Source organism: Aethalodelphis obliquidens, unplaced genomic scaffold, assembly GCF_003676395.1.
Source record: "Aethalodelphis obliquidens isolate GAN/ISIS:26980383/991018 unplaced genomic scaffold, ASM367639v1 scaffold28, whole genome shotgun sequence".
In the NCBI taxonomy this organism is placed as follows: Eukaryota; Metazoa; Chordata; class Mammalia; order Artiodactyla; family Delphinidae; genus Aethalodelphis; species Aethalodelphis obliquidens.
This window is the reverse complement of record NW_020837972.1, coordinates 23,448,493-23,469,649: the sequence shown is the minus strand read 5'-3', so window position 1 is coordinate 23,469,649 and position 21,157 is coordinate 23,448,493. Positions and strand designations below refer to the sequence as shown.

General features: G+C 54.4%; 1 protein-coding gene across 18 annotated transcripts in view; it reads right to left on the bottom strand.

Annotated features, from left to right (window-relative positions):
• EP400 (E1A binding protein p400) overlaps positions 1-21,157 on the bottom strand; it is a 116,105-nt gene that overhangs the window by 7,730 nt on the left and 87,218 nt on the right. For 15 of the 18 annotated variants that reach the window (XM_027125173.1, XM_027125171.1, XM_027125170.1 and 12 more), the window contains 12 exons: positions 20,968-21,104; positions 20,776-20,832; positions 17,923-18,001; positions 17,557-17,814; positions 16,465-16,513; positions 16,275-16,384; positions 10,065-10,272; positions 9,795-9,955; positions 7,997-8,215; positions 5,855-6,050; positions 5,372-5,496; positions 3,767-3,913 (listed from right to left, as the gene is read on the bottom strand). In XM_027125173.1, the coding sequence (XP_026980974.1) occupies positions 3,767-3,913; positions 5,372-5,496; positions 5,855-6,050; positions 7,997-8,215; positions 9,795-9,955; positions 10,065-10,272; positions 16,275-16,384; positions 16,465-16,513; positions 17,557-17,814; positions 17,923-18,001; positions 20,776-20,832; positions 20,968-21,104 (1,746 nt within the window). The remainder of the gene's footprint in view (positions 1-3,766; positions 3,914-5,371; positions 5,497-5,854; positions 6,051-7,996; positions 8,216-9,794; positions 9,956-10,064; positions 10,273-16,274; positions 16,385-16,464; positions 16,514-17,556; positions 17,815-17,922; positions 18,002-20,775; positions 20,833-20,967; positions 21,105-21,157) is intronic. The other 3 variants (XM_027125180.1, XM_027125184.1, XM_027125186.1) reach the window with 2 other exon arrangements.

Below are 21,157 nucleotides of genomic sequence, written 5' to 3'. Positions count from 1 at the left end.
GCCTTAGGCCTCGGTGCTAGGCAGGGGAGCGGGAGACACAGGCTGGCAGACCAAACCCTCAAGCCACAGCTGATGTGGTCCTGGAGGCACCCATGGGAGCCCAGCACAAGGAAGAACCCACCTTCAACCCAGACCTCAAAGCCTTCCAACCAACAGAACTTCAAGGGAAACTGGCTCACAAGAAGACAACTCCTATAATGACAAAACCCCCACAGTTCCTGAAGCAAGAACAGCAGAAACAAGTAAAATCAGACGCACACGGACTTCAAATAGAGGAATTATCAGGCACGCACAAAACAGTGTGCCATCCTGTGCAGCCTGAAAACACGTATGGGAACAAGAAACTACAAAGACCAAGCAGGTTTGAGACAAAAACAGAACTTCGAAGAATAAAATACTTATAATCACCAAAATTAAAATTCAATGGACAAGCTTAACAGCAGATTAGACCTAATGAAAGGAAAGCTCAGTGAAATGGGAGACAGGTTAGAGGTCATTACTCAGAATGCAGCACAGAGAGACAATGGAAGGAAAGCACAGAGACTGAAGAGACACGGAGGGCAGGAAACGGGGCAGAGGCGGCACCTAAAGAAACGGCGGCTGGTCATTTCCTAAACTGACAAGAGAGGTCAATGCCCAGATTCCAGACGATCAGCAAATTCCAAGCTAGATCGTCACAGCATTTATAAAACGCCAAAGACAAAGAAAAGATCTCAAAAGGAAACAGAGGGAAAAAAGACAGGTTCCCATCGAAGCAGCGACCCGCTGGACAGACATCTGACTTCTCCTCAACAACAAAAGACCAGGAGCCAGGGAGTACTGTTAATGTGCTGAGAAAATAAATGTCCATCTAGAATTCCATACAACGCAGAAGCATCCTTCAGGAACAAGAGTGAAATACAGGCATCTTCAAACACTATGGGAAGCTCCAAAGGGTGTACTTCAAGCAGAAGAAAAGGAATTTTACATGAAAAGTGAAAATGAAACAGGATAGAAGGAAACTGCATGACTGCAGCAGCATGTGAGTTGAGAGGGCCAGGGAGCAACGGTGTTGACAGACCCGTGCTCGAGAGCAGAGCAGAGACGGTGGTTTGTGCTATACTCTGACAAGGTAAATCTGCACATGGAGATTTTAGGATAACCACTTAGAGAACAGAAAAAAAACATGTAATTTTCAAACGAGTCAGAGGAGGAAAAAAACCCAGAATGACAAAAAATAAATACATAAATGGAATAAGAGAAGGCAAGTAAGGCTGGAAAGAGAAAACAGAACAAGTTGAAAATGCAAACAAAATGGAAGCTAAAAGCCGTTCCTCCCAGGCCTCACCATAAAGGGAGTGAATGTGTCACAGCTGAAGGACCAAAACTGAGACGCGGGACAATGACAGTGAGGCGGCGTCCAGCGACTGTTTCTGTGACATATGGGTAGAGTTCTCGGTATGAGGCACAACAGGCTGCCACACCGAAACAGTACTTCAAAATAATAAAAGTTAAAATTTTAATTTATGTGCAGCTAACAACAGAGCACCTAATATAAAAAGCAAAAGTAGAAAGGAATATAAGGAAAAACAGATAAACCCATAACCAGAATGGGAGGGGGTTTTTTCCTCCATTTTTTGGGCCGTGCCAGGCGGCATGTGGCATCCTCAGTTCCCCGACCAGGGATGGAAGCCGCGCCCCCTGCAGTGGAAGCACGGAGTCCCAACCACTGGAGCGCCAGGGGAGTCCCAGAATGGGAGATTTTAACTCACCCCTCTCACAACTGACAGAAGAAGCCGACTAGCAGGCACAACACCCCGGATAAACCTGACCTAGAGGTGACAAAGGGACCCCACGCCGCCACAAAGCACGTCTCAGCGCACTTCACTGCAGGATCCGTGCTGGGCCGGGTCTGGAGCGTGAAGAGCAGCGGAGGGTTTGGCCCAGGAAAGGCTGAAGGTCAGGGAAGACAGAACTGCTGTCCCAGAGCTGGAGGAGGAGGGGCTAAGGTACCAGAGGCACACACCTCCAGGGGGCCGTCCAAAGGCAGCCAGGATTAAAACCCTGGGCGAGATGAGAGCTGGCCGCAGATGCGAATCTGGACTCATGGGCACACAGATGGGCTCAAAGCCTCGAGACTGGAGGGACCACGAGGGGAGGGGTGCAGACAGAGGGTTTGTAAAGAAACAAAACACCACAACCAAAGGAACAAAAAGTTGTAGCAATCTAGATAAAGAAGAGACTTTTCTTACTGTGCTGAAGGGTGATTTTAAAAACCCAACCCGCAGCACGACCATGAGGAGAGCCATGTGGCCGAGCTTCCTGTCTGCACCTGTCACACTGCCTTGCGGGCATCGCCAGCACGACGAGGCGGGAATAAGAAACAGAAGGACGAAGGGGAAGATGCCAGCCGCCAGGACTCACAGGCGATGTGATCGACACAAGGGAAACGCAAACCAACTAGAACAGATTGAGGCTGTGGGATTCAAAAGTCAACATACAGTGTCCTACAGACACAGACAAAAAGAGGGAACTTAGAGCAGAGTATCAGAAAACGCCCGTTACTTAGGAATAAATCTAATACACGCAATAAGATCTTTATGGAAAAAAAATCAGAAAACTTACTTAAAGGGCATTAAAGAAGACTTAAATAGCAAATGATGTATCATGTTGGTGAATCTGAAGTCAAGACTGTAGAGATGCCCACTCTCCCCCAAACTGATCTACAGAGTCAATGCAGTTCTAACAAAAACGCCATCAGTTTTGACCACGGTGCGTACACTAAATAAGCTGACTCAAAATCGATACGGAAGTGCAGAGAGTGGGAAAGCAGGATGCTCCCGACAGCAGGAGGTGGATGCCGAGAATCATCGTGCAGCAGAGTGGCGAAGAGCGGGCAGTGTGGGCTCACAGGGGCCGAGACCACGGTGCTCAGAGAAGCCCCCGAGGAACCGCACATCACGCGTGCCTGGTCACACGGTGGGTCGGGGGAGAGAAGGGACTCCCGAATGAGTAGTGTGAAAGTAACAGGGCGTTGTGTTCACGTGGAAAAATTAAACTGAACCCCTATTTTTGGATCATCTCCAAAAACCAATTCCAGGAAGGTTAAAGACATGAATGTGAACAAAAAAATTATCAAGTTTTTAGAAATGATCTAGGAAACAGCACCACGACCTCTGGGAAGGATTTCTTAAGCAAAGCGCAAAAGGCACTATTGAGACACAAAAAGATTGATAAATTCCAATACACTCAAACCCAGAAGCTCCGGTCGTAAAGTGAGTGCGCAGGCAAGGCACAAGCTGGGAGAAGTGTGACACACAGACCCAGAGGCAGACACCCGGGACTACAGCCCCACCGGGAAGCCCCCGAACAGGCTCGTCCCAAGGGAGGGGCCCCGACGGTCAGCAGATTCGCACCGCTGCCAGAGGAAGGCAGATGGCAGGCCGGCACGGGCCGAGGCTGAGGGACCACAGGAGCTCGATGGGTGGGCGTGCCCACAGCCCCGCACCCCGTCCCGGGCGTCACGCGTGTGCCGGGACCCAGGAGACGTGCAATGCTGGGCTGGCCAGTGCCGGGCAGCCGGCGGCAGCAGAGGGACGACCACGACCCCTGCGGGAGCCTCACCAGCACAAAGGCTGCCACCGCAGCAGGACCTGAGCACAGTCCCCAGGCCACGCTGCAGGGCCCCACGACGCTCTCCATGGGGCGCTGGTTGGCGGCGCCCCCCTGCTCTACCTCCGAGCGCCCGCCGCGTCTGCTCCCAGCCCTCGGGCTCCCCGCTGCTCACCTGGATCTGGGTCTGCACCTGCTGGGTCCCAGCCAGTTTCTGGGCCTGGGAGATGGGCGTGGTGAGAAACTGGGTTTTAAGGGCTGGCTGGGTGGCGTAGGTGACCTTCTGTGGTTGGCCCTGAGCAGCAATCTGCTGCGCTGTGATCTGAGGAAAGAGAGGCCGCCCAGGGTTAGAGCAGGCAAGGCTCTGCGTCCCCTTCTCAGAGCCCCCCAGACGCCCGCAGCGTGACCACCCCGGCTCCTGGCCCTGCCCGCCCGCTGCCCTGTGTTCTTGCTGCTGCCCCCCCGGGGGGCCCGGTCCTGGGTCATCTCCTCCCCTGCTGGGAGGTCCCCTCATGGCCCAGGCTGGGCTTCATCTCCCATCCTCTGAGGCACCTGGTGCCACGTCTGCTCATCATGTAAGTGAGCGAACTTGACAATACAGAAAACACACACCGTTTCCCAAATCTAACTTTAAGAATTTGGCCCATACTCAAAACTATTTAGCACAAACAGAAACAAACCTGTACGCACAATCTTTACACATTTAGTCTAATTTTCCATTTTCCCTGCCAGGAGCGTTTAAATACTATTCAGAAAGCCATGCGTGTATGTGGCCCACATATTCGATTTACAAAGCCACAGCTATGGACACTTTTAACGTCTCAGAAGTCTTCTTTCAAGTTACGTGAACATACCGACTGGCACTTTGGCTAAAGCCCTTCTCCTCCTCTCTTTCAGACGCTGGCTAAGCCCCCGCGATGACCCAGCCCGGTCTCCGCCCTGCCACAGTGCCTCCCAGCCCGGCGCGCCCCACCCCAGAAGTCACTTCACGTCTCTGCGCGTCTGCCAGCTTCTGGAAAGGGGCACCAGCCGCCTGCAGAGCCCTCAGCACATGGGGACAGGGCGCTGGCTCGCTCCGGTTCAGAAAACAGCACAGATGCAACAGGAGGTCAAGAGCCCAGACGCCATCATCTGTGCGTCGGGCTTTGCGCCACCAGGAGCAGATGAGGCAGAAGCCCTGGGGAGCAGAGCGCCTTGCACTCCGCTCCTGCTTGCCAGCGCAGCCCCGAACCCCCGCCTCTGAGGAGGACTCGCCCCTGGGGCCTCAATCAGCTCAGAGCTGCCTCCCAGCCTTCTGAGTCAGAGGGTCGCTGACAGCACTCCTCTCACAGTACTCCTTCCCCTCTCTCCCCTCCCTCCGTCCCTCCGCTGATGGCGCGTGTGTACACACGTACACACACACATGCACACACACGTACACACGCACACACACAGCTGGCTCCTGTGCACCCAGACGGGTCGCACACCAGGAGCTACACGTGCTTCCCCGAGTCCTTCCGGCCCCTCCCAGTCATGCAGTTCCACAGCCTGCGTCCTTCACAGTTGCCCCCACGAGCTGGCAGGACATGGGGGCTCCCCCTCTCATGAACCACGCCCTCCCTCCAGGGCCAGCCCCAAGGCCGTCCTACGTACAGCCCAAGGCCACAACCATGGGGTCTCCGGTGCGTGGAGGCCAGGCAGCCACGCAGGGCCGGCTCGGAACCCTATCCATCTCCGTGCATCCCACGCTTGGCAGCGGGGCCTGGCTCACGTGAAGAGGGGTCAAGCGGGAGCCCGGTACCTTCTGCTGGACGGCGGCCGGGCCTGGGGCGGCTTGCGGCTGGATGGCCTTCTGCTGCTGGACGGCCTGCTGCTTCAGCTTCAGCAGCTGCTGGACGTGCACAGGCTGGGCCACGACAGTCTGCCCTGAGAACACAGGTCAGGTCATTGAATCACAAGCGCCAAGTAGGGACAAGGTCTCAGGGCTCACAGTGAGTTCAGCTTCAGTGATTTCTGTGCAGCAAACTACACGCTGAAACGATGCTGAGCTGAATAAAGCCCGCCTTACATCTACTCAAAATGTTTCCAGGTCCACAACGACATCTGGACAAAGGTGGGTAAGTTAAGAACGTGAACGGCTAAATCGAGGGACACTTCCGCTAAAACACACACGACACACCCGAGATGGCCGCGGGCCACAGCTACTAACTAGAAAAGGCTTGTCAGCCCCACTCAAGGCTGTACGCGGAGCGGCGGGGGGCGCGGGGTGGCATGAGACAGGCACCTGCGGCTTTCTGCGGCTGCCCGATGGCCACACTGATTCCAGCAACGTTCATGGGCAGCGTCGTGACGCCCGGCGAGGAGACCACGGCTGCGGGCACCGACACCACCGGGGGCTTCGCCAGTGCCACCTGGGCCGGCTGGGGCGCCGGGGCCTGCATCTGCCCTTGAGCCTGCAGCTGTGAAGTGGGGACCCGGGTCTAGACAGTGAAAACAATGGGAGAGTCCAGAGACATTCAGCATTCCACACGTCTGCAGACATTTCCCCACCAGCGGTCAGGTGGTGAGAAACTGACACATTCACAAAGGTGCTGCGTGGCGGTCAGCTAATGGAAAACAGCTCACTTTGGGCCGCCTACGTGCCCTGACCATCACCAGCGGACACAGGGAGCGGGGCTCGGCGGCCCTCGGACGCCCGGGCGCACTGCTGCTCAGATGCGCTCCTGTCCCACAGCGAGCGTCTCTGCCTCCTGCATCTCAGAGCCTGACAGCACCCCACTCCTGCCACACTTCCTACGCTCGTCTCCTATCCCTCAGCGGCCACGGAAGATCAGCCCGAAATTACGACCTCGGCCTCCCACCAAGGGCCACTCTCGGTCTCCACCTCCTGCGACTTGCTTATCACTCGGCTACCAAGCACTTTTTTCCTTAAGTTATATTTTTTAAAAGGAAAATGGAAATAGATCCGTTTTTATACATACAAAAACTCAGACTACCTAAGAAAATACGAGGAAGTAAAAATCAGCCATAGCCCTAAGGTGCCCACATGTGAATGTGGAAACGACACCCAGCCCCCCAGACCTTGTCCTTATCTGTGCGGCCTGCCAGGAAAGTGTGTAAAGTGGGATGAGTTCTAGGTATCTGTAAGCTCTCCTCCTTCTACAACCCCTTTTCCAAAGCTGTGCACGACCCCACTGTGCGCACGCTGTACAGTCTATGTAGTCAGCTCCCCAGTAACGGAGATTCAGGTCCCCTAACACTCCTGGTGCAAGTCTGTACGTTTACTACTTTGTACTGGTTCTATCACTTCTTTAGGATACAGCAGAGACAGGATCACTGGGTAAAGTAACGGGCATGTTTCTTAGCTCAACTGACTACCACCCCCTCCGGGGGAGCCGGCTCCTGCTGGCAAGCCCTCCGCCTGAGGCCTGGGCTGCCTGAGGCGGGCCGTCATGCGCGATTACCACTCGGCTCATTTGAACTGGCATTTTCTTGTGAACACAGGTAACACCAAGCTTGCTTTCACAGTTTTTATCCACTTCTATCCCCTCTCTTACAGACTTAAAAGTGGAGTGAAGCACGCGGGAAGCAGAGCCTGGGCCCCCAGAGCCCCGGATCACAGCTGTGCTGTGAGTGACAAGCTGTAAGATCTGGGTAAGTTCTGAAGGTGTATGCCTTGGCTTCTGCACCTGCAAGATGGAGCTAGCATCACAGCACCCACTCCTGCCTCAGCACCAATCAGGTGACAGGCGGAGAGCCTACGGCGGCACCTGACCCAGAGCAGGAGCCCTAATGCTAGCCGTCGCCAGTGCCAGAAAGGGAGCCGCCCGCGCTGGGCACTGGTCTGCCTGATGTGCAGCATCTGGGCTCCAGGACACCCCCTCGACACGTGCCGAATGTAGCTGGCGTTCCCAGGCACCCCCTTCACCACACCATCGTCCCCTCCTTCAGAAACCTTCGATGCCTCTCTGGGCCTGCAGAGCACCGCGACCCCTGAGTCTGGCTCTGGGGCCTCACTCGCCCCTCCACCGCCCCTCTGCTCTGACCACACGGGCCTCGTGCCTGGCCTCTGCCCCAGCAGCACCGGGACACCTTCCAGGGGCCACACCTCGCCCTTCCGTCGCCCCCCCACGTAAAGCCTGCTCTCCCTCCGTGGTCGGGCTCGCTCCCCACCCCACCCCACCCCCAGCCTCTCAAGCCACCATAAGCTCTGCGACACCGACATTCTGGAAAGCGTGACTGTGTAAATGTCTCCCACGTGCTGTTTCACCCTCTCCGAGGAGAACTTAAGTTCCTGGGGGAACGACCGTGCCTTTACTTGTCACTCCGCCATAATACCTGCAAGGGCCTGAGCGAGCAACAACGGTTCAGTTAAAACGTAAGAAGACGCTGCTCTGGAAAAACAAGCGTATCGACCGGAACTTACGAGCCGGGCCACCTGGAGGTTGGCCACGGTGGTGCCCGTGAGCAGGGCGCCGGGCCTCGGGGCCGTGACCGTGGTGAGCTGGGGGCTCTGCTGCTGCGTGGGCTGCGGGGGCTGCACCTGCACTTGTGCCGTTGGCTGCGGGGGCCCCGGCGGGGCCTGTGCTGGGGGCGCCTGCTGGGGCAGCTGCAGTTTCTGCTTCTGCATTTTGATCAGGTGTTCCTAAAACCCAGATAAAGTAATCTTTTCATCAACGTCAACTGCATTCCATTTCGTATATATCTTGGTTTTAAGTTACTGTTCTACTACCCGTTCAATGTCGAAGTAAACAGTTGCTGACGTGCAGTATGCAAACCATCCTCCAGGCCTTGCCAACATTTTTTAAATGTTCCCTTTACCACTGATGAAAACTAGCAACAGTGATTCTCACAGATTAGCAAATGCACAGCAAAATTCCTGGGCTCTTATCGCTTACAAGCAAGGCGATTCGAATCTGTGGTACCACCCCAAATCGTTAAGTCTTAAAATTGTAGTCGCTCTTGAAGTTCTACAAGGTACCATAAGGTAAGCACGAGCTCTAAATTTTGTACTCCAACTGTCTCCAAATGAAGGTTTAATTGGTAAATAAACCCATGTCTTTAAAAGAAGTCAAAATATCAAGATAAAGATAGCTCAGGAAATATTTTAGGGGATAAAAATGTTTTAAGGAAATTTATATTGAGTTATTCACGACCCTCCGATCTCGTTCAAGGTGCTGAAAAAGAAAAGGACTTTGCCGCTGGTTTAGGAGAGGGAAGGGAAGGGAGTAACAGGACCAGGCAAGCGAGCCGGTGCGTGGGGCTCTGAGCAGCTGCAAGAGGGGAGCAGGGGCAACTGAAGGCCCCGCCGCCTTAGAGCGCGAGGAGCGTCGGTGGGGGGGAAGGAAAGGCCGTGGGGTGGGAGGACCCTAACTCAGCGCTGTCTGCTGGTCGCCAGCTTCGGCGGTGACGGACACGTTCTGGAGCTGGGCTGTCCAATGTGGCGGGCACAGCCATGTGTGGCCTTGCGCCCTTGAGCTGTGGCTGGTGTGATGGAGGACGGAACGCCTCGTTTCCGGGGCGCACATTCGGGTGCCTCCGGGACGAAGAAGTCTCAGCTGGTGCTCGCACGTCCTCACCGCCCTCCAGCGCCCTCGTCCCCTCTGTCACCCGCAAGGGGCAGGCCCGAGGTCAGGTACTTACTGTGGCAGGCCCGACAGCGAGCTGGAATTCTGAAGTACCATCTTGCGTTTATTACACGTTTTTCTGGTTACTTTCTGTGTTGAGTACTAATGCTTTTCCACTTGTGGCAGGAATATAGCATTTCCTTTTAAAATGAACGTGTTTACTTATGTAACAGCACAGGTCGTGCACAGACTGGCAAGATTCAGGGGCATCAGCACCCACATGAGAGAAACGACACCGCACACGAGCTACTCCTCAGGAAGCCAAGCTCCACCACCTCGTCTCTTAAAGCTGTCGAGGAATACTTTTCACTGACATTTTCTCAGGTTGGGAAAAGAGCACAGAGCCTGAGCACAGAGCACAAGCAAGCAAGTGGGAAGATCCATCCGGAAATGGGGATTAAGGCCTCAGAGAGCTGTGAACAAGCTGGTCGCGTGATCATGGAAGCGGCCCTGTGTGCAAAGTGATTTCTAAAGACAACACAAACACACTTCCCACATAAAGACGATGGCGGACTGTGCAAAACACACTCTGAATCACATGACACACCAAGGCATCATCACACAGTGTGTGTGTTCGGTTTTCTAGAGGACGCTCACCGGAGTCAACTTGCCCACCGCCTTGATCTGCGCCGGCGCCTGGGCCTGGCCCTGGATCTGCGGGACCTGCACCTGCGAGGCCTGCTGCTGCTGTTGCTGCTGCCGCAGGAGCTGGAAGTGCGCGGGAGTGATGGTTTTCCCCGGAAGCTGGACCCCTGTGGCTGAAGAGGTCGTCTGGTGAGACTGCGGCCCCGCACACATGTGCAAGCCTGAGCCCTGAGGGGCCTGAAGAGCGGGACAGGCCACACAGGAAACCAACCCTGCCTTTACCTTGGGACACTTGAGTCACCAAAGACCGGGTCGGGGTCTGCACCGGGGTCAGGCTGGTAGTGACCACAGCCGAGGCCGTCACCGAGGTGACCGCTCGAACACCCTGAGTCGGTGCCAGGGACACCATGTCGGACGTGGCCGTGGCGGGGGACCCAACTGCTCGAGGCTGGGTGTGGACCACCTGGGCAGGAGCAGAGCCTCCTGAGGTCTGGAAAAGGCGAAGAGAAGAAAAGCGTCAGGCTGCTGCACAACATTCAAGACTCCTTATAGCCGTCGGGTGAAGAGAAAAGGGCATCAAACGCTAAATCCTAGAAAACGAAGCACATTCCAGATTCTGGCCTTTCGACAGATTGCTAAGAGACTGTTTCCCTTGTGAACTCAAAGCCTGTGCCTAGGGCTAGCGTGGATGGGTCGCTCGCAGAAGGGAAGATCACGATGCTGCCACCCCCAGTCTAAAACACTGCCTGTCCCCGTCCCGCTGTCCTCGCTCAAAAGACCTTTTGGTCCCAGGAACCATCTAGATGCCCGTGTTCATCCCCCGGAAACATACAGGCCCCTAACCCCCCACGGCCATCCCCAGGCAGCTGCGGAGGCTGCAGCCCTGGACCGCGCGGCGGCTCGACTTGGCCTCTCTGTGTCCTCGTCCCTTTGCGCCACGGCCGCCGCAGCCCCTCAGCGGACCGGGCCCAGCTCCACCGAGTCCGCCTCTGAAAGCACCCTGAAATGTGGCGCTGGCCCCTGCTGGCCCCCTCGGTGCAGACGGTCGTTATGTTTTCCTGTTTAGTTTGTCCCTAATCTTACATTTCATTACCTATTTGAATCCAAATCCAGTATCTTATTCTGTGCTTTCTATTCAACTCACCTGTTCCGTATTTCTTTTAATCATCTTTCTTGCCTTCCTGCACATTACTTTCTTCTCATCCCACTTTCCCCTCCCAAAGTTTGGAAGTTATACTCTATTCTTATTCTTTTGGTGGCTTGTCTAAAAATTGTATCAAGAACTTACAAAAGTCTAATCCATAATTTCACACTTTTCCTGAACAATAAAGGGATTCTGGAATGTTTCAACATCCCTAGCCCTGCTCACGTCATTGCATCGTGTATGTCATGTCTGCCTTTGTTGACCCTACAGTAAGTTACTGCTGTTCGCAAAGTCCGTTTGCACCTCAATTAGTTCATGTAGGCGAGATCTATAGGGAATTCTCTTAGGCTTTGTTTGGAAATGTTTGTTCTTCAAGGTATTTTCAGGGCTGGCAGTTATACTCTCCGACTACAATGAAGATGCCATTCCATTCCAGGAGCTGTTTCCTGGCTTCATTACCACCGTTGAGAAGTAAGCAGCTGTACCTCTGAAGGCAACCTGACTTTTTCAGGCTGCTTTGAAGACCTCCTTGTCGTTGGCATTATGTAAGCGTGGAGTCCCTTTCATCATCCCTGACCGGGGTATACGGATCAGTGTCATCAATCAGTTCTGGGAAACTCTTACATCTTCACATACTATCTCTGCTCAACTTTCTCTCTGTCTGGAACTCTGATTAACCTCTGATTACATCCTCTCACTCAATCTTCCGTGGCTTTAAATTCTCTTCCGTACTTCCATCTGCTGTCTCCCTGTGCTGCATTCGGGATAACTTCTGCTGATTTATCTTCCAGTTCACTAACTCTCTCTTCAGCTGTGTGGAAAGTGATATTAAGCCCGATTATAAGACATTTATTTTTCAATGCTGGTAACCATACTTTTCATTTCTTAAAGTTCTCTATATTCTTTTAAGTATAGTTTCCTGGTTTTTACAGACATTCGCAAGCTTCTCTTTTATTTCTTTAAAATAGAAAGTATAACCGTTTTATCATCTATGCCTGCTAACCCCCACCATCTCAAGTCTTTAAGGATCTGCCCAGTGTCTGTTGCTTCTGTTGGTTCTCACTCATGGTGCCTTCTTTCCGTGTGTTTGGTTATCTTCTATTATATGCGGCTCATTATACCTGGAAATCACTGTGGTCATTCTAAGAAGTCCAGGTTGAAGGCACATTCCTCCAGAGAATCTGCATTCGATTCTGGCCACTTACCCAGGAACACTGCTCATCCAGGTCTACGTCACATGATTTGAGGGGCTTTGGGAGCCCTTCTGGGGAGCCATCAACGTGAGCTGCAAACTGACAGCTGACTTGGGGCTAGAGCTCCACAGGAAGAGCCCCCGCCCCACCCTCTGCTCAGCATGATGGATTTTACTTCCGGTTCACCCTGCCCTAAGGACTTAGCCATTTGGGGGCCTGTCTCAAGGCATCAATGCCTCCTTTTAGACTCTCCACCTGGGTGGGTCGAGCCTTGGGCTTGAACGGGGGGTCCCCCTGTCTGAGAAGGTGAAGTGTACTCCAAGGCGGACACAAGGGCACCCTGTGTATCTCTCTGGGTTGCCTCTTCCCTTAGATTTTGGCCCAATAATTATTTACTCTTTTGTCAGCTCCTTGAAGTTTTGAAGAGCATATTTAAAAATTTTATCCAATAATTTCAGTTCTTTTCATTAGGAGAGTGGTATAAATAACTTAACTCACCTTATCACCAGAAACAGAAGTCCTTTCCCGCACTACTGAAATAGCTTTCTCTCTAACCTTTTCTGCAATGATCTACTCTACACATAAAACATCACATGAATTTCCCTAAAACACACCTCTGCTCAAACATTTTCAAGGGCTCCCCATCGCCTGGTGAATGGAACCCACATTCTTCAGCCTGAAATCCAAACACCATGACAGCCCAGGCTCACCGTCACACAAGACCAAGCACGCGCAGCCGCTCAAGAACCTGTGAGAGGTTGTGGGAACCACCGCTTCTCTGCTAATGCATCTTGTGCTCCGTCCAAACAGAACCGCTTGCTGTGCCCAGTATACACCATTCACTTTCCCACCCCTGAACCTTTGCTTGTACGACTTGCCCTGCCTTCCAAAGAGCCATTTTGGTGGATGACATCTTCCTATTCTGTGGAAGCCCAATGCTCCCTTCTCCAGAAAACCTCCCTGTTACCTGTACCTCTTTTAGGTGCGGCCACAGGACTGACTGTAAGAACCCCATGAAAGCGAGCCGTGTGTTTGAGTCCTACTTCTAGCCCCACATCACCAGGGAGAGAATCTTGCCTGTAAGAGCTGTTCAAAAAATACATTGTGGATAAATTGCTTTATCTTTTAAAAATATGACTACAGAAATAGGTCTTTTCAAAATAAAATACCAAGTGCAATGATCTGGGCTTGCCACCCTCACGGAAGTAGTGACACTGGTCATAGGAAATGATCCTAATGCCACAGGCTAACTAATAGCTTCTGTATTCAGTGAACTGGCTGAGTGTAAAGTGGTTTACTACAAAGTAGAAAGAAAAATGAATGAAATAATCCACAGTCACATTCTAGAAAAACTGTTTTCATAGTCACTCTACTGCTTAGAGTATTCTAATTTTTTAAACCCAATTTACTGAGGTGTAACTCACATACAGTAAAATTCACCTGTTTCAGGAATACAGTTCTATGAATTTTTATAAATGTATGAGGCCGAGTAGCCACCAGATAGATACAGAACATATTCTGTTTTCCGTCCGTAAAGCCTTGCCTTTTCCATGTGGTTTAAATGGAATCACACACACACGAAGGCTTTCAAAACTCCTATCAGCCAGCACAATGCCAGAGATCTGCCGTGCAGCCGCACGTGCCAGCAGTCTCCTGCCCCGCTGGGCAGTGCCAGATGGGCCGGGTGCACCATCTTCCCTTCTGCTCAAGGACATTTGGGCTGTTCCCTTATGTCGTAATTATGAACACAGCCACTAAACACATTCACGCTCAGGTGTTTTTGTGCAGACGTGTTTTCATTTCTCTTGGGAGAAAACCTAGGAGTGGAACTGATAGGCTGGAGAGTAGGTATACGTTTAATTTTGTAAGAAATAAACTGTCTTCCAGACTGACTGCTAAGGTTCTGCATTCCCATCAGCAATGAGGATTCCAGCTGCTCTGCATCCTCACCAGCATTTGATACTGCCAGGTTTTTCTTTTCTTAAAGCCATTCTCAGAGATGTGGAGCAGTAGCAGATCACTGTAGCTTTAAGTTACATCTCCCTAATGACTAACAACGTTGAACATCTTTTCCTGTTTATTTGCTATCCATATGGTGTATGTGTGTGTGTATATATATATATATCTCCATATGTATCTTCCATGGTGAAGTAACTGCTCAAATCTTTTGTCCATTAAAAACAATTTTTTGTCCACTTTTAAAAGTTGTTTGTTTTCTTATTATTGATTGAAAAACTCTCTGTATAATCTAAGTACCAGTCTTTCACCAGATACGCTCTTCGAATACTTCCCACGCCTTGCCTTTCACTTTATTCACAGTATCTCCCAAAGAACAGAAGTGCTTGATTTGATGAAGCCTCATTTAGTTTTTTCCTAATTTGTAGGCTTTTGGGATCCTAGGAAATCTTTGCCTAAAACCAAGCCAAGATGTTCTATGTTTTTTTCTAGAAATTTTATAGTTTTGGGTTTTACATCTGGGCCCATGATCCACTTTGAGTGACTTTTCATATACAGTATTAGTAACAGTTCAAAGTTCATTCGGCTTTGAACGTTTCCCCAGTTCCTCCAGCACCATTTGTTGAAAAGACTGCCCTTTCTCCACTGAAATCCCTCGGCACTCTTTTTTTTCTTTTAAAATTTTATTTATTTCTGGCTGCGTTAGGTCTTCACTGCTGTGCGCGGGCTTTCTCTAGTCGCGGGGAGCGGGGGCTGCTCTTTGTTGCGGTGCGCAGGCTTCTTATTGCGGTGGCTTCTCTTGCGGAGCATGGGCTCTAGGCGTGCGGGCTTCAGTAGTTGTGGCTCACGGGCTCTAGAGCGCAGGCTCAGTAATTGTGGTGCACGGGCTTAGTTGCTCCGCGGCACGTGGGATCTTCCCGGACCAGGGCTCAAACCTGTGTCCCCTGCATTGGCAGGCAGATTCTTAACCACTGCGCCACCAGGGAAGCCCCTCTTTTTTTTTTAAAGAGTTCTCCTCTCTATTTTTAATTAATTAATTAATTAATGGCTGCGTTGGGTCTTCGTTGCTGCGTGCGGGCTTTCTCTAGTTGCGGTGAGCGGGGACTACTACTCTTCGTTGCAGTGCGCGGGGCTTCTCATTGCGGTGGCTTCTCTTGTTGGGGAGCACGGGTTCTAGGGGCGCAGGCTCAGTAGCTGTGGCACGTGGGCTCAGTAGTTGTGGCTCACGGGCTCTAGAGCACAGGCTCAGTAGTTGTGGCGCACGGGCTTAGTTGCTCTGCGGCATGTGGGATCTTTCCGGACCAGGGCTTGAACCAGTGTCCCCTGCATTGGCAGGCGGATTCTTAACCACTGCACCACCAAGGAAGTCCCTCCCTGCACTAAGAGTCCCGCCCGGCACTCTTAGTAAAAATTAATCAACTATGTACATGTGGGTCTATTTCTGGACTCTCCATCCTACTCCATGGATCTATGTGTCCATCCTTTTCCCAACACCACACTGTCTAGTTCACTACCAACAACACCTTCATAGGAAACACATTCCTCAGAACCCAACAGGGACATCACTCTATTTGCCAAAGCACTGCTGACTTTGAAGCAGCTTCTCACTCGGGGCACATGTTGTCTTTAGATCTGTGACTAAACTGCAACTCAGGATGTAAATGTAAACTCCTTTATTTCCGTCATTTATTTTTGTTTTCTACGGTGACACCACAGACGGCAGGTGCGTCAAGGTGAGCGCCCTGTCTCCTTCTGGTTACATGCTCAGAGGTCTTGTGGCTCTGCGTCTCTCTCTCTGCCCACATCTGGCCCCTTCCTGCTTCCCACGCATGGGCCTAGACACCCATAAACACACTGCCCCGCCTTGTGCCCCGTTGTGCAACAGCGCCATGTCCACACACACGGGCAAACCTGCCGCTACGGCATGTGGGCACCCTGTCCGTGGAGTTGGAGACGCGCCCTTGCACCCCCTCCCTCCTCCTGGAACCACGGTGGGGGATTTCAACACACTCTCTCCCAGAAAGCACACGTGGAAACCATCCTCTGCACCCCTCAATGTCCTCAGTATTTTATGAAACGCAAACTAGATCAGGACTTTCTGTACCAATGGGATAGAATTTTTTTTAAGAAGCCAACAGCTACTGCAGCGTCCTGGGTCATGCATGCCACCAAAAGCACCCAGGATCAGGGACAACTCACAGTCAAGGCTCCAGGTGCCACGGGTGAAGCGAGGCGCTTGTTAATGGACTGGAAGGTGGCAGCGGGGACGCCGGCGATGGTGTTCACGATCACATTTCCGCTCACTGTGCCTGCGGGGAGAGGACACGAGGTAGGAGAGCAGGAAAGAACTCACCTCCAATCGCGGCACCTCGCCCGTGAGACTTCTTACCCGCGGGCATGCTTGTCCCTGTGACGGATGTCTTGATGGCTCCTGCCTGCTGAAAAAAGAAAACCATTTGAATTTCAGGTCAAGCTCCGCCCTGCGTAAACACTCCAAAGCCTTCCCCCTCATCAGGATCAAACCCAAACCCTTGGTCACGGTTACTCGGCCCCGCATGGCTGACTTCAGCCCCTTCCCCCCACCTCCTCCCACAGTGCTGAGTCTGTCCCTCGGTCACCAGGCTCCGGCCACACTGACCCTTCTGAGCCCCACGTCTGCCAAGTTCAGGGCCCCTGTGCTGGCTGTTTTCCATTCTTTTCTGACTGACTAATGTCACTTGGCCACAGCCCAGGGGTCAGCCCTGTAGAAGGTCTCTTCCTGACCACCCACCACTGTTCTCCTGGGCAGGGAGCAGCCCTCACACCAGGCAGGTACTTAGTTTTCTGAACAACGAACGACGGAGCTGCCAAGTGCACATCGAACGCCACTGCGGCAAATGTAACAAAGAACACGAGGTGGAAATGACCCCGTACAACAAGACCGTCCCGCGCCGGGCAGCAGTGCTTCCCCACGTGGGACTCTAACGTGTCACCAGGCACACACAGAGAGGGAACGCGGCAGGGCACAGCGGCGACAGCGCAGGGCGCGTAAGATCGACACATTGCCTTTCTTTTTTTTATGCACTTCACCACCTTCCTCTCACGGGCACTGAAGATGCACACGCGTGTGCACAGCTCTGGGGGAAAGTGGGGCAGGGTGGGGAGAGGGAAGTCTGCACTAACAGTACCTGCTCTTCGAGTCTGTAGGGACAAGAGAAGGCGACCTCTTCACGCTTCACAAAACCCTAATTCCACACCTCCCGCTCACCTCCACCTAGAAGAACGGCCTCGTCTCCCACATCGCTGCCCAGTTAACCCAGCCCAGAGGGCGGAGCTGACCCAGCACCGGAGAGACGGGGTGAGGCATGCGCTTCCTTGAGGGGGAGACTGGGGGAGACTGGGCTGGCCTCCTACTTCCTCTGGGAGGAAGGTCCGCGGGCTGGAAGCCACAGGACCCTGGACAGGGGCGCGCTGGAGCTGACCACTCTGTGTGCCTTCTCACCAGCACTGCAGCGCTGCCCACCGTCGTGATCGCAGGGGGCGCCTTCGGTGGGGGCGGCGTGGGCTGTGCCGGGGGCTGCGCCTGGGCCTGGGGCTGGACGGCAGGTGGCCCCGCAGGCTGCTGGCTGCCGGCGGACGGGGGCTGGGGCAGCGGTGGGGGCGGCTGCTGCGGTGGCGGTGGCTGCGGCTGCGGCGGCGGCGGTGGTGGCGGCGGCTGTGCCACAGGCGGCTGCTGCGCCTTCTGCTGGTCGGCCAGCGCCTACGGGGCAAGAGGGAATGGAGCCGTGTGGAGGAGCTGGCCCGGGGGTGGGGGGGACCCCTGGCCCCCTCTCGTGGCCCTCCCGCCGCCCCGCTGTACCACACACACCTTTTTTTCCTTGGCGATGCGCTCCGCCCGGAGGGATGCGACCTGAATAGGAGGCAGGGGTTTGTCGTAGTTGATTCCACTAAAGACAAGGGAAAAACGAGAAATAAACTGTGAGTTCTAAGTAGACAAATGCGCTAGAAATCCAAAGTCCTTATTTCCCACGACGCCGAGTGCCGGGACGCCAAGGCCGGGGCCCGAGTGGCTCGGCCCTGGAGAGGAGAGGCTGCCAGTCTGCCCCAGACAACGGTGGCTCCCACTCCCTCGCAACAAGGACCACCTGCCAGAGGTGGGCCCGGGCCCGGTCCCCTGCAGCAGCGGCACTCGGCACGGCGCCTGGATACCACGTGTCCCCGAACACGTGGGGCAATAAAGCCCCTCGGCGCCGTGCCCCTCACTGCAAACCAACGTCCCCGCCCCCAAAGCCAGGCCTGCCCCCGCCTGCACTGAGCGCCAGCCCTCGCCCCGCGGAGAGCAGCCGGCCACCCGCCCAGTGCCGTGAGCGGCCCACAGCCCTCCGCAGCCTCTCACAGAACCCTTGCTTCCAGGGGCTCCTGGGCTGACGGTCACCTACCAGCCTTGAGTCCTGCCGCAGGGAGGCTGGCTCTGCCCTCGTGTGCCGCCTCTGCATTTCGGGGCGGCGCAGGTGCCGCTGCTGCGCCTGTCTGGCCCCTCTGGACACCAGCCCTCCCGCGTCATGTGCCCTAGCTCACGCAGTGCATCCTCTCCCATTCTCTGACCTCACCCACGTCAGTCCACTCAGTCCCCCGACCCCTCGAGGAACTCCTGCAACCCACCCTGCCGGCCCCATATTCGCATGCTGGCCCCCCTCACCCCGTGTCTCTCCATCACGCCTGGTGGTAAAGCCACAGCCTCAGCGCACTCCCCACTCCGCCTGCCCCAGGCCTCCACCACTGGGGGGAATTCAACCGCTGGGCGTGGCGACGGTCCAGCCGCCGCAGCGGTCCCTGCTCCACATCCAGCTCCCTCCCGGGACACACGGCCTGGCCTCCCACTGCTTACAGACCCTGACCCTGGCCACTACCTAGAGACAACCCCTCGGCGCACCTGGCCTGCACGTGGCCAAGGCCAGCCCGGCTCCACCCTCATCCTGTCCGCCAACCTCTCCCACCGGCGCCAGACACACAAAAACAAAACTGAGCCACCGAGACGCCCTCCAGGTCTGCGTTCACCATGCAGCCGCCCTCCAGCTCACTCCGATCGGCCTCACGCCACCCCTGCTTCCGCCCAAACTGCGGGCCACCCGTGCACTGCCCTGCTCCCCGCCGCGGGGGCACCATCCCCAGACCTCCTCCCTCGCATCCTGCAGGCCAGCCTTCTATTCGCCCACCCTGCCCTCCGTGCCTTCCCACCCGCCGGCCCTCACTCAGAGGAACAAGTGTCCCTTCCCCCCAGCTCAGCCAGGCTAGGTTCTGTTCCCCTTCAGGATGAATCCTCGCCCTCCGTAAGGATTACTCAGAGTCTGTGTCTTGTGCGAGAGAAACAGGAGGGCAGGACTGGGCCCGCCTCGTTCACTGCTGAACCCGGGCCCGGCCTGTTTTTCTTGTTAAGAAAACCAATTAATGAAATCATCATCAATTCGATCAATACACACATACGGAACATGTGCTCTGCGCCTCTAGCCTCTAGAACCCCTACGTCCACGGAGCTCATGAAAGATGCTGAAGGAGTCAAGTAAAAATGCAAAGACGATCCACTCCAGGAAGAAACACAGAGAGGGGCTGGGGCTCGAGTACCAACGAGGAGAAGATGACGTGTGAGGGAGGGCCTGGCGGGGGGCCGACGGGTCCAGACAGATGGTCCCAGATGGAGCGACCCGCAAGGTCGAGCCAGCCGCCAGGCGGAGGAGCAGGCTGTGGAGGCCGGGGTGCATGGAGCGGGAGGGCAGCGCAGGCCTTGGTCCTTGGTGTGGCCGGGGGGCCCTCAGCAGGCACAGGCCCGTGTCAGGTGGTATCTGCAAAACCTACCTGGTGACGAGGAAGGCTTGAGCCAGAGGAGCAACTGGGCTCCATCTGAACATGTGTTTTTTCCCGATATTTTATTAGAAAGAGGCAAACATGCAGGAAGTTGCAGGGATTTTATAGCAAACGCCCACGTGCCGAGCAACTCAGACCGTACAGTTCTCTTTCCCTCTGTCCGCTCTCTCACACCTACCCATCTCTCTACCCATCTACCCAGTCATTTTTCTTCCTTTGCAAAATTTCAAGGCAAGAACACTCACCCCAGGTCTTCCCTGGTGGCGCAGTGGTTGAGAATCCGCCTGCCAACGCAGGGGACATGGGTTCGAGCCCTGGTCCGGGAAGATCCCACATGCCATAGAGCAACTAAGCCAGTGCGCCACAACTGCTGAACCTGTGCTCTAGAGCCCGCGAGCCACAACTGCTGAGCCTGCATGTTGCAACTACAGAAGCCCATGCGCCTAGAGCCCGTGCTCCACAAGAGAAACCACCGCAACGAGAAGCCCACGCACCGCAGCTAGAGAAAGCCCACGCGCAGCAACAAAGATCCAACGGAGCTATAAATAAATAAATAAAAAGAACACTCACCCCCACCCCCAACCCCGGTCAACTGGGTACATTTCTAGGGCAGGGCCAAGCAGACGTATGCCAGCTGAGAGGTGGCACAGCCGCTGTGACACTGTCAGACTGCAGGCAGGACACCCCATCACGTGAACGGGGACACGAGTGTGCCCGGCCCGCCTCACCTCGACACCACCCCCAGCTGATGCCTGGACACGCCATTCGCACAACAATTCACTGAACTTGTAGGGTTTAAGAAAACATTAAAATGAAATCATTTCAAACGATGAAAACTGTGTCACACATACAGAAATACCTTTCTGCCAACACGGAAGCGTGCTTGGGGTTTTTCTGAAAGGGATTCATGCCAAGCCTGTAACACACAGAGAGAGGATTACTGAAGAGAGGACAATGCACTGAAGAAGGAAGGGAAGGCCAAGGACACACGGAGCCCCGACCCCACGGAGCCCCGGCCCCACGGAGCCGGCGCAGGGGCGCGGGCGCGTACAGAGGCTTGATGGGGGGGCTCCTCTTGCCCGCAGTCATCTTCATCAGGTCAAAGTGGCTCGTGTACAGCTGGGTGTGCGTGGCGTTCTCGTCCTGAGCGTACATCTGGCCCGTGCGCAGAGGACGGTTGTTCTTACTCTGAAACAGGATGGGGCGGACACAGCAGGGTCAGACGCCGACCCTGCGAACAG